The sequence below is a fragment of the Hemibagrus wyckioides genome, linkage group LG09 (assembly GCF_019097595.1).
Source record: "Hemibagrus wyckioides isolate EC202008001 linkage group LG09, SWU_Hwy_1.0, whole genome shotgun sequence".
Taxonomy (NCBI): Eukaryota; Metazoa; Chordata; class Actinopteri; order Siluriformes; family Bagridae; genus Hemibagrus; species Hemibagrus wyckioides.
Window position 1 is genome coordinate 23,590,961 of NC_080718.1, and position 13,203 is coordinate 23,604,163.

The window sequence follows — 13,203 nt, forward strand, 5'->3', positions numbered from 1 at the left end:
ATAAGCAATCAGTTTATTTTGAGCTGACAAAATGAATCTTACTCTGTAAAGAAATGTAAAATTAATATTTAAAAAAAAAAAGTAATACAAATAAATAACAAGGTGAATGAATCTCAAAGAACATGAATGTATCGGTAATGAAATATATTACACAATAACAAATTGGTAAAATAAATTATTTGTGAGTTAAATAAGATACTGCTACACAACAGGAAACTTAAATAGAATATTGATAACAGAATCAATTTGATAGATCAATGGATGGATAGATAGATAGATCAGTGGAGATAGATAGATAGATAGATAGATAGATAGATAGATAGATAGATAGATAGATAGATAGATAGATAGATAGATAGACGGACGGATGGGTGAATAGATGTATGGATAGACAGACAGACAGACCGATGGATGGATGGATGGGTGAATAGATGTATTGATAGACAGACAGACAGACCGATAGATGGATGGATGGATGGGTGAATAGATGTATTGATAGACAGACAGACAGACCGACCGACCGATGGATGGATGGGTGAATAGACAGACAGACAGACAGACAGACAGACAGATAGATAGATAGATAGATAGATAGATAGATAGATAGATAGATAGATAGATAGATAGATTTAAATTACAATGAAGCAATATATCTGCTAAAGAATCTAAAAAAATGCACCAGACACAAAACCACTCGTTGAAAAGTTCAGACTTTATTTTCTTTAATCATTCATACAGCATCTTATTCACAGAAACAGTGTTTGAAGCAGATTAGATCATATATTTAAAACAGATCAGTCTGTTTAGTTTCGTTTGTGCACATCCAGCAGGTTCTTCTTCTTCTTGTGAGAGTTTATATTTTAATTCTTGCGAGTTGGACCAAAAAGTACAGCACCGACCGACCAACACACACACACACACACACACAAACACACGATCATTATACTGCTGTGCTGTAACTAACAGCATTTCAGCTTTACTGTTCTAGCAATTGAGTTACTGGACTAGTCAATGGCACCTAACGTTTCTCCAAAAGATTTGATCATTACGAGAATATGACAGCCAATATTCACCTAGCTTGTGTGTTTTAATCTATTTTACAGAACCAAATACCCTGTACTGCCAATTCGAAATTGAAACAGCGCAAGCATGATGCAAAATATGAAATTAATATTCAATCATAGTATACTTTTTTGTTTTTTTTTGTGTGTTAGACAGCATTCTTTTTCTTTTAGTATGTCAGTTACAGAACCCTAGCAATGATATGTGTCAGTAAATAATCAATAGAGATGTTCATGAATTTCCATATTTTTTTTCCCCCCATTTAAAATTTTCTCTGTGCCTGATACTGAAGCTGTACATCAGAAAATATGCTATTTTGCTGCTTATTAAAGTCACACTTATCCTAATCACTGTTGTATCAGAGAGGAGTACGAGATAACGCGTTTCAGCGTTCTTCTGTGAGTTTTACTGGGAACAGTCTGCAGCTTACTTCATCTTCATCATCTCCAGACCTACATAAACATATGACCTAAAAAAGAAACAGGATTTATTATTCACTAAGTATGTTTATTATTCATTTGGACCAATTAACAGTAATAACAGTAATACATTACTGGGAATCAATATGCTCATTAAGGAGTGAAATGCATTAAACCAAAATGTTACCACTCTACCACCCACACAGGAGCCAAGGCTAAACCAAACCTGAGCTAAGAAACCTTCACCTATTCACCTTTAACATGTTGATTCCAGGCATTATACTACATGGAAAATTCTATTCTAAAATCTATTGTTCTTACATCACTTCATCTCCCTTTATCAGTTGAAAAAGTAATTAGCATAGGATTTTTAATGTAATACTGGAAGTACAGTCTTTGTGTCACAAGTGAATATCAGTGCACTGCAGTCATGCCAGACTGAAATGCAATCAATTTCCAATCACAGCCTTAAGCCATGTTTATGGGTGTGGTTTAAATTAGAGGATCCATTCCTTATAAAAGAACGCTGGACACTTAATTTAGGAAACTGGTTTATTATAATTGTTGTCCAAAATGCTTGATTTTGCTGCGGAATTTGCAGATTTGCAACTTTTGTGCATATTTAATGGAAAACTACTTGAATTTCAAAATTGCAAGCACAGGATTCTTCTTTTAATATCCTCACAGTGAAGTCACATATTTAATTACATGTTGTGATAGCTGTATTCATGCTTGGTGCATGTGAATTAAAGAGGGCTTGCAGGAAAAATGGCAAGCTCCTGCAGATACTGCAGAGTTTGCTTGATTTAATTTGACATTTACAGCATTTGGCAGACGACACCCTTATCCAGAGTGCCTTACAATTCATCTCATTTTTTATACAACTGAGAAATTTAGGGTTAAGGGACTTGCACAAGGGCCCAGCAGGGGCAGATTGGTGGACCTAGAATTAAAACTCACAATCTTCTGCTCAGTCGTCCAACACCTTCACCACTGAGATTTTCATTTTTGCGCCTAAAAATGACTAAATCTTGGAGGGACTGTAAAAATATTCACATCTCATATGCTAGAAATTGATAGCTTTAGTTTTTAAAGATCGATAAATGAAATCTTTAAAAGCAATCAACAACAAAACAACAAGCAATGTAAGAGCAATGCAGTGTAGCTTTTGCCTTGCAGTGTGTTGTGTTGTTTTCGTGTCATAAATAAAAAAGTAAGACTTAAAGGCTCAGGAAATACAGTGTCTTGCTAAAGTATTCAACCCTGGAATTGATTGGATTTGTCTGAATAAAAACCTTTTCTGCCTTAAAATGTTGTAACTCACATTCCCTTGCAATGAAAGTCAAAATTGATCAAAGTATTCCAAAAAAATAAAAATAAATGAACAATTCTACTTGCATGAGTATTCAACCCCTAGTTGCTTCCAGAAAGTCCCGATTTATAATATTGTCTTAGCAGGGATGTAATTAATTAGTCCCCTGTGGAATATTACAACCGCTCCCATTTTCTAGATATAATGCAACTCAGCTCAGCTGTCATGGAAGAGACTGTCAGTCTGAGGAGTGAAAATGAAACCCAAGAAGCATTCTAAGTAAGTTACAAACTAGGTAACAGAATTTCATAACTTAGGAATGAGATGTAAAATTATATCTAAAAGGTTGGACATCACAGAAAGCACCGATGGATCGATAGTGAGGAAGTGGATGCTACATCACAGCACTCAAGTGCTACTGAAACAAGGTCCTCCCTCGAAAAAAATAAAAACACAATGGATCAATATGAAAAACAAGAAAAGATATAGTCCAGTGTTTGAGAGCAGAGTGAAGTTGCAGCAGACAACCATTTCAAGAGCCGTGAATAACTGAGGATTGTATTAGAGGATGCCTAGAAAAAAAAAGAACGTTGAAAGGAAAGAAAGAAACCATTGTTTTGTTTTCGTTTCGAAGAGGGACCCAATGAAGACTTGTTTGTTTTTCTTTTTGTTTGTTTGTTTTGTGTAATGAGACCAAAATTCAAGATATTTGTTGAATACAAATGTCTGAGTAGTGGCACAAATCTAATTCAGTCCATACCTCAGTTCATTTTTACCCTACACTGAAACATGGTGGTGGTAGCATAGTGCTCGAGGGGACACTTTTCTTCCTCAGGACCTTTTTAAAACTGAAGGGAGAATAGATGAAGTTCAGATCAGAATCATATTGCGTATCTGTGTGTCAGGAACTACTGGGACAATTCCCTGCCAGACCACCACAGGGGGTGCTGGTAGGTGTTTTGTTACTGTTAAGTTTAATGTCATGTAGTTACATCATGTGTTTCCCCACGTGTGTTGTGCAACTCCCCTCCTATTGCTCTGCCTTGTCATCTGTCATCTGATGCTTGTCATCAATGCATTGCCTATTTATACCTGCCTTTTTGTATGTCATTGTCAAGTCATAGTGTAGTTTTTAGGTATTTTGTTATGTCCATGTTTCATGTCTATGTCATGTTGGTGTCCTTTAAATTTAATAAAAAGAAGTACCTTTTATCCTGCACTTGGGTCTGATTGGCGGCACCTTTCCGATATAGTATCACTGTGGCACTGAATAAAAACGTCATGCAATCGTCCAAGAGGAATGGGTGAAAATCACTCTAGATCAGTTTGCAAAGCTAACAGGAACTTATTTTTATTGCTGCAAATGGTGGTTCTATGTAGTACTGGTCTTCTTGGGGTTGAATACATAACCAAGCAGGTTTTAATTTTCTTAAAAGCTACTGATAAATAAACACTGTTGACTGTGAAAAATGTACTTTTAAGAACAAAACACTGTATAAGTTTCATCTCTTTTAAAACTGAACTTTAATACCATATTGGCTGTATCGTGTCATTTCTAATCCAGATGAACCTGATGACTTTAAGGGGGTTGAATACTTTTGCAAGGCATTGTATTAAATCAGATCTTTTCTCTTTTTAATCAAGATTTTAGTGATGGAAAGCAATTTCATCCGTCTGTACTCTTTTTTTTTCTGCCCTCTAAAATGTGCTTGGATGAGGTGGCACTTTGGTCTGTCAGCAGTAAGAAAGCACTCTTCTACATCCAGCCCTCTCCCACTCACATTCCCTTGATCCCTTGGGATTTCATCAAAGACCTAAGCCACCATCTCCATTGCACATTGCTATGGCAACTACTGCTTAAAAATGTGTCTCATGCTCCTCGCCATTTCTGCTTCCCTGTTTCTCAGTCAGGAAGATTATGCGATTGTGCAATTTGTTGTTTTCAGCTGCAGGTTAGTTCATTTTTTCAGCTGCAGGTTAGTTCATCTGACTGCAAAATGACCCCATTTCCACATTTGTAAGCTGAAGACCATGATTTTACTTAGTTTGTATTCAAATGGTGAACTGGGTGCTCATAATCTACTTCAGGTGTTGTGGTCCTGAGCCGAATCCTAAGGATGCATGTCATTTTCAGAAAACATATTGCTAGATTAAAGAAATATAAGTTGAAAAAGCAACTATATTTCCATTATATTTTCCTTATCATATAATCACGCTCTCATGCGACTGGTCTTGCTACAGCTTTTTTTCATTTGTACATTAAACCTCCATGACTCTTAGTGCTAGCATTGTAGCATGACCTGTGCTTCTGCCTAATTAACCATTCATCTGCTTGATAGTCGAGTATTAAAATGACAAACTCATGATTTTTGAGAACGATCAAGAGTCCCTTCACCGTTCTGTTTTTCTTTGTAATGAGGTCTCCTGAAACACTACTCATGATAACTAGCTAGAACTGTTAGCTAACTCCCACGAAACAGTGCTAACTAGCTTACACAAAATAGAGACAGCTGAAAAGCTCTTGAGAGTTACTGTGAGAATGACCAAGAGTTTTTTCGACTGTCCTGTTTTTCTTTATAATTAGGTCTCCTGAGTCACTACTGATGTTAACTATTTAGTATCGTTAGCTACCTCCCAGCTAGCTCCCATATCCCATATAAGGTCAAGGGTTGCTTTAGTTATTCTTCAATTCAGTAAAGCTTTTATTTGTGCTTCTAACAATGGACATTGTCAGTAACTTTATAAACCATAATAATAATTATAAAGTTTAAAACTTAAATATTATATTCATCGCTAACGAGCAAGCCAGAGGCAACAGGAGCAAGGAAAAACTTCCTGACTCCCTAGTCATCTTGTGTGCATAAATTTGCATATACTTCAGTAATAGAATACAAACATTTTTTACATTTTAGTGATTTTCATGAATACCAAATTTCTTTTGAAACACTCACACTAACGATTTATGTATAATTCCATTCTTATCAAGCTTGATAAACTGTTTGTTCAGTTGTTCATGTTATTTGTATTAGTTGGAAATTAAAAAAGGTTCTTTAGCTTAATGATTAAGGGAGATTCAAAGAAATAAAACTAACATACCTGACTGTGAGAGAATGCAGAATGTCAGCGCAGGTTCATGTATCCTGATGCTGAACCAACACTTCACTGCTTCATCAGCAGCTGAACTCTGCTGAGATCACTCTTTGCCACGTCCTCATGTAAACCCTGCCTCAGCGTTGTCTATCACACGTAGGCAAGTCCTCGTTTATTGTCAGCAGGTGTAAGGTTGGGACTTCTACCAAAAATCATGCACCCCGTTCTGTCTCATGAAGCACTCTGCACTCTCTTTTGTTCGGGTCTAACGAAAATAAGTCATCAGTGATGAAATGGTGACTTGTAGTAACTAGTAAACAACAGACTCTTTATGAACAGTCTTCGGATAAGTTTGACTATTTGCCATGTTACAAAACAGGCATACCATTGCAAGCGACTCATCCACACACAACCACCAGTGACAAAACTAAAACGAATGTATTTTGTTCATGACAAATGGCTCAAGAGTTGAAAAAGAAACATGATTCTGTGATGAGCAAAGCTGTGGGTCCAGTTCTGTGATGAAGCTGCTATGGAGGCTCAAGCAGCTCATTTCCAGTAGTCGGGAAATAGAGAGTAGAGAGTAAACATCTCACTTTTCATCCAAACTAGCCTTTAACTGTGCTTCCAGAACCATTTTGTCAAAGGTGCGCATGTTGGTCTCTTCTCGCACGCGGTCCCGGACATGGAAGGAGGCACGTGCGACTGAGCGGGCACTTTCTAACACAGCACGTTTTTCACGGAATATCTGTTCACTTTTCTCTAGCTTGCGCTCTATTGATTGCAGCAACTCCAGACGCCTCTGCTTCTCCTCCTCCTCCACTTTCTGACGATTCAGTCTCTGAAGCCGCTCTTTTTCCTGTCTGCTCTGGGCAGCACGCTGGGCCTTTTCTCGAGCCCTCTCCTCTGCTACCATGGCGGCCTGCTGTGCACGCTTTATGGCTTCCCTCGCCCGTGTCTCCATCTGCTCTTTTAGTTGCCGCTCGCGCTGCTCAGCAGCCTTCCTCGCTTTCTGGATCTGCTGTTCTTCACGCTTTGCTTTCTCCCGCAGCTCTTGCCCACGTCGTTCTTGTATCTGCTCATAGTTCTCCTGTGAACGGCTCAGCTTCTCAGTGGCTGTCCGCCGTGCTTCCTCTCGCTCGTCTGCTTCGCGGCGCTCAATCTCCTGGATGAGTGCTGTATGCCGCCGCTTTTCGGCACGATTTAGGCCACGAAGCTCCTCCAGCATCTGGTGCTCTCGCTCCTGCCTCTTCAACTCTGCAATAGTTAGCTTCTCTTTGATGAGCACCTTCTCATGCTCAAGCAAAGCAGCCCGCTCTTCTTCCAACATTTTTAGGTTCTGCTCCTGCATAGCCTTCTTCAGCTTCTCCTCACGAGCAGCCTGCTGAAGCTTTTGCAACCTGCTTCGCTCTTGCTGCTCAGCTAACTCCTTCCAGCGCTCCTCGCTTTCAGCCACCCGGCGTAACTTGGCTGCTGCTGCATCCCGTTCCTGCTGGCTGAGTCTCCGCTGCCTGGTGGATACCTGCGACTGCCACGCTCTCTGGCACTGAAGCACTGCTCGCTGTTTATCCCGGTCTTCACGTTCACGCCGTAGTTCCTCTAACCTGCGTTCACTGTCCCACTGCAAATGTGCAACATAGCGTGTCTGACTCATGATATCTTCTTCTTGGTGCCTGGCTAGCATTAACGCTGCAATCTTACGGTCACGTTCTGGTACAGCCATCAAGCCTCGACGCTTTACCTCTTTTACAATGCGCTCTACTTTCTGTGTAGTCTGCGGAGAGTGACTCAGATCTCCCAAACTTAAGCTCCGGCCCATCAGAGAGTTAAAGGTAGCTAAGGTACGAGCACGAGGACTAGAGGTCTTACCCCAGTGATCCCTTGCCCCTTCCCAGCTGTAAGAGGAGGAAGCTGACTCTGAAGAGGCACATGTGGTTGTTGTTGCTGTTGTGGTAGTGGTTGAAGTATTAGAAGAGCTAACCACTTCCCTTCTTCTTTGTAAGGATTCTAAAGAATGGCTTCTCTCTCTGGATTTTGACATGGACATAAAGTGCCCATTGTGCTGTGTAAATGGACTAGTGATGCCATTGGCAGGGCTCTGTGCTGCCGACTTTGATACAACTGGCGCAAGAGATGATGACATCCTTGGAAAAGCTGAAGGCTTTGGTGTTGACCTGGGGAATGTGTTTGCAGATCTCAACAGGGTACTAGGTGGTTTTTTGGACACTGCTGCTCCTGGTGTTGATGTAACTGATTTTTGAGATATGGATCCTTGAGTTTTTTCAGCAGACTCAGCAGAAAGTAATTTAGACTGTTTTACAGATGTCCCTCTAACAGAATGCCCAGTGCTCACTGGACTTGCTGTTAAGGACTGAGCTGAAATCGTTTTAGTAGACGAAGGGGATGTTTTTGTTAATTGTTCCGAAGATTGAGGTATAGTTTTTGAGACAGACTGTGACACTGGTGTAGTATGTTGTTTTGATGGACCCCTGCTAGCAGGTGACTTTTTGGTGATGCTCTGCTTAGTTGCTCCAGTGCCGTTTGTATCTTGAGGGTTCTCGAATTCCTGTGATCTGCTGCTGCTGTTTAGTGCTGACTGAAGGGCCTTTCTTTTCTCCTCTTGAATTATTCTTTCTCGTTCGTCTCTGCACTGTCTGAGTTTAGCATGTCTGTCCTTTTCATACACTTCAAACATCCCTGTGGCTACACGCATGCTATGGCCGGGTGCCTCACGTGCAAAATCAGACAGCGGTCGGGGCAAAAGTTCCACTGGTTTGACTCCACATCGTGCGCATGCCTCGAGTGAACGAGGGCTGGTCAGCACATAACGGCTGCCTTCTGCAACTGGGGAATCAAAGTTATAAAGGTCTAGATGTAGCTTCGGCTGTTCAGTTTCACTGTTCTGTAACTGGCTACCTTGAGGGCTCTGTTCAGGCTCAACACTAGTTTCTTGTTCTGGAGAGTCAGGAGTAGTCTTTTCCTTTTTCCCATCCTCATCCTGTTCAGGTAGACAGGGGACTTCAGATGCTGCAGCCGGGGTCTCAAAATATGGACATCTGATCTTATTCTGGTCCTCGGGTTCCAGCGGATCCACCATGGTGAGCTGTGTGACAAGCAGAAAAGAGTAAAAAGAATTAATTGGTTATGAGCTGTTTGTAATGCTCAGGGGATTGTTGTAGTTCCCAGAAATGACATTCAAGCATGAAAATCAATGAAACAGTGTATGGCTGGCACTGTTATTGAAATATATTTTTTTTAATAATTTCTACATCCATCCTTGATTTTATAACTGCCTCCACTGTCCTACGAGCAGCCTTTGAATCCTCTATCCTGTAATAATTTTGTATTATAACTCAGGGTGAATGCAAACTTTTGACCTCAATTGTACCACCACTTACTCTATATACCGTAGATGATATAATCTGCTCAAATGCGTCATCAACTCCATATATAAACACGTTTCCTTTAACAAAAAACAGGCCTAATGTTTGCACATACATGCGTTTAATCCCAGCATCATTTCAACACCACGGTCACCTTGAACATGGTTCATGTTACATACTGTACATGTTACAAAGATGAAATGTTTACTTTAACAAACCCCGAATGCATATGAGCAAGCTTATAAAGCTCGTAGCACGAGGAAAGGCCCAGCACAGGCCCACATATCCAGCACTATTGAGCAAACGAGATTACCGACGCATCGGGAATCCTGTGCATAGAAAAGAAATGTCGCGCATTTCAAATAGAAATCCTTAAACTGAGATTTACCTTTTAGCTCGCTGATATTTTGACGAAGCCTTGTGCAGCGCTGTGCATGCACTCCCTCGTATAGCCTGCATAATAAGCGCTTAGGAGCACTGCATCCCTGCGCTCAAACCCGAATCCCACAGCGACACGATGCGGTTTTCTTTACTCCAAACTGAACCAATCCGACGCTATCGACAATCCCGCGACCTCCACGAACAACGACAGTCAGCGCTGGGTTACAGATTTTGCACGCACGAAAGGAAATCGGATCGGGTATGGTCCTCCACCTCCTCCATCCTCCATCCCCTTCCCCACATCATCATCATTATCATCAGTCTCCACCTGCATCCCGTTTCTCCAGCATTCACACTGCGCCTCCTTCTGACTGAAGGCTAAAAATATCCACAACAGCCTCCCTTCGTCACTTTATTATAGTCTTTACTTCTCTTGACCCTCTTACCCAATGGCTTAAAGATGAATGTATTAAACTCACTGCCTATATAAATATATAACGCTTAATACATTCATCGAGCACTGAATTATTTGTTGGTATGTTTGTCATACTCCTTATTAAAACACATCATTATTTCTGGTGAACTATTGGTTTATTTATTAAATAAAAATATGTATTGTATTATACTTCCTTTTTGTTGCTTTTAATTAATATTTACTTTGTCATTTATTCAAAGTCATTGTAATTACTCGTAATTATTGTTCTAGTAATAGACTTTTCATAACATTCCTTTGACTAGCCCTTTATTTTGGTGCCATAATTGTTTCTGTTTTTGTTGTTTGTTTGTTGCAATATTCTAATTAATTAAAATTTTATTCCTATTTGGCCCTAGCAAGATAATGTGTTTTGGGTGCTACTGTATTGTAGTGTATTGTATATTTTTATCCAATATTTTAATATGTTTTTAAAAAATAATCTCAGCTAATAAAATACCTTTTACTCTAGGAGCTTGTAAGCTTGTATACCGACTATTCATTCCTGTGTTCATTTATTTATTTATGTCTCTCTGTCTCTCAGGACATTTAAAGGATCCAAGTAAACCCAATTTAAAGCTTTGACCTATCAGAAGTAGATTTAGAATAACATTCAGCATTCAAAGGAGCCCTAAGAAAGAACCCCTAAGAAACACGTTTTTTAGTTTAGAGGTAGAAATTGGTCCTCTGAAACACATTGTCTGATAATATCACGATACCTGGTAGGCCAACAGGACATTACAACAAGGCATTTAGACAATTTACGTGTCTAATAAAAGCTAATCACAGCACTAGCATGTATCATCTCTATTTGTTTAAATAATAATATGAAGCATTTTTCAGCTGTGCTTTTATTGTAGAACTGCAGTATTACCAATTGTACACATGGGGGCGCCACATGCACAGTACAGTGACCTGGATATCCCAGTGAAAGGCCAAGTCTTAAAATCAAGAGTAGTGTTCCTCAATCCTGGTCCTGAAACACCATCAGCCTACAAATTTTATTTTTCTCCTTTCTAATTACCAGATTGTTTTTGTTCCCAGACTTGCTTAGCTGATGAGTTGATTTAGGTGAGTTGGAAAAACACAAGAAAAACACTAAAATGTTCAGGAGGGAGATATTCCAGGACTGAGGAGCACAGCTCAAGAGCAAGACCTTTCCATTCACTGACACACTCATATTACTTCTGGAGTTTAAAGAGTTTAGGAAAGAGTTGACTAATGGATGTCAAAGCATGAGAAATTGATAAAACAGCTCAGTTCACTTATTTGCCTAATTATAGTTGTTGAACTGCAAAAATAATAAGTTTTATTAATTTGATTACTTGTCATTATGGCTGTACACATATATACTGAATGCACCTCACGAGAGAAAACCCAACCCCGTTATTTTATATTTGTCAGCATGAGAAAAAATTCCAATGATCTGAACAAGCATAAATATTTTTCAGACAAAACAATTTTTTTTTTCCGCCACAGCACAACAGTAATGTTTATATGGTTGGGAGAGGCTATCCCTAGAGAGTGGCATATGGAACTGACTGTAAACTGTTGTGTTTTGTGGTTTCGATGTGTCACATTACTGATGTGAACTTTCGTGGAAGTACCTTTGATCCATCTTTCAGTTTGTATTTTGCTGTTGTTGTTGTTGACGTGGTTGCCATTGTTGTTGCTGTTGGTGGGTTACTGCATTCTCTGTTGGAAGACATAACCAGAATGATCTAAAACCTACTTAATCTAAATCTTGTTTATTCATAAAATAGAAGTTTTGGGATTTTTTTCAATAAGTACAACTGTCTTTAATAAGGACATGATAACCATCATCTAAACTGGTTCTGGATCTGTTTTAATGTAACCTAACGTTATATAGTATATAGTTTTGTATATACATTTGTCTTTATTGTCAGTCCACTGTATGTGAAGGAGAAGTGTGTGGGTTTAGGGATTAGATAACTGGTAGAACGGGTGCTGGTGACCCACTAAACTCTTGACCTAGGAGGGGAACAGTGCGAGTTTAATTGACCCCCTGTCTGTCAGCTGTATCGCAGAAGCAGCGAGTAAGAACTAACAACAGGGAACGTGCTTGCTGCCGTGTAAATTGGGGGCATGGGATGTATCAGGGGGTCATGATTGGTGCAGCCAGTGTGCAGTTCAGTGGATCTGGAGCGTGTGTGTGTCCTCTGAGCTGTTCTGGGGTCATAGAGAGGTGAGATACATGGTAGAGGTATAGTACTCAGACAATGGCCCAAGGCTAGTATTCATCTTAATATGAAGCTTAATGATTGTTTTTCTTGTTCAAGTGATGCCATGCTGCCCAGCTTTACACCACATTGCTAAGATAAGCTCAGAAGTGGAGCTGGATTTGTGTTGGATGGTAACACCTTCTCTAGCCAGGAACATGTCAAGATGTGAAAGATCAGTCATATAAAAAAGTAAATCATAAGGCATGTCTAAATGGTAGTGATTTAGTAAAAAAAAAAAATGATTTACTCGAAGTAGAATTTTTTTTTTACTGAGAAAATGTGTTGAAATAATGAAACATTATGTATAAAAAAAAATTATTTGGGTCATACTGGGAGCAGAGCAGTGCATTAATATGGAATTATTTTATATGTTTAGTTTGATCTTAACAGTCATTCAATTCTTTGGGGAATAAATCAGCCTTAGGACCCTGTGTCCTCCAGGCAGGCTTGTCCTCATGAAGACTGGGACCTCTGCTTGCCCCCGGTTGACATTTTCAGCTTGGCTTTGTCAACAGCAAGGGCCACGTTTTCATGACAGTTCTGACAACTCCCGGCTCCTCTGTTCTCTGTTGCTGCGTCTCTTTGCCTGGCTCAGATGGAGAGAATCCCCTCTCTGGAAGAGGGAAAGTGTCCCAGAGACCAAGCTGTTAATTCAATCAGGAGTGTGGCATGCTCAATTAGGCATCCATAAGGGCCCAGGAAGGGTCCGTGGGGCCCTGTGGAGGGCAGGCAGCCCAACCTCTGAGAACCATTAATTGTGGATGACAGTGTGTAAACATTTGGGTGAATAGGCGGCACAGGTGCTGGACACCCAAGCCCTGTCTCAATGGCCCTTTTCACA

At 39.9% G+C, this 13,203-nt stretch overlaps 1 protein-coding gene across 1 annotated transcript; it reads right to left on the reverse strand.

Moving 5' to 3' along the window:
* Nucleotides 1–707: 707 nt before the first annotated feature.
* ccdc177 (coiled-coil domain containing 177) lies at nt 708–10,002 on the reverse strand. The gene is made up of 3 exons (XM_058398272.1): nt 9,655–10,002; nt 5,890–8,986; nt 708–1,531 (listed from the first exon to the last, which is right to left on the reverse strand). The coding sequence occupies exon 2, from the start codon at nt 8,978–8,980 to the stop codon at nt 6,476–6,478; it is 2,505 nt and encodes an 834-aa protein (XP_058254255.1). The 5' UTR covers nt 8,981–8,986; nt 9,655–10,002; the 3' UTR covers nt 708–1,531; nt 5,890–6,475.
* Nucleotides 10,003–13,203: the final 3,201 nt, after the last annotated feature.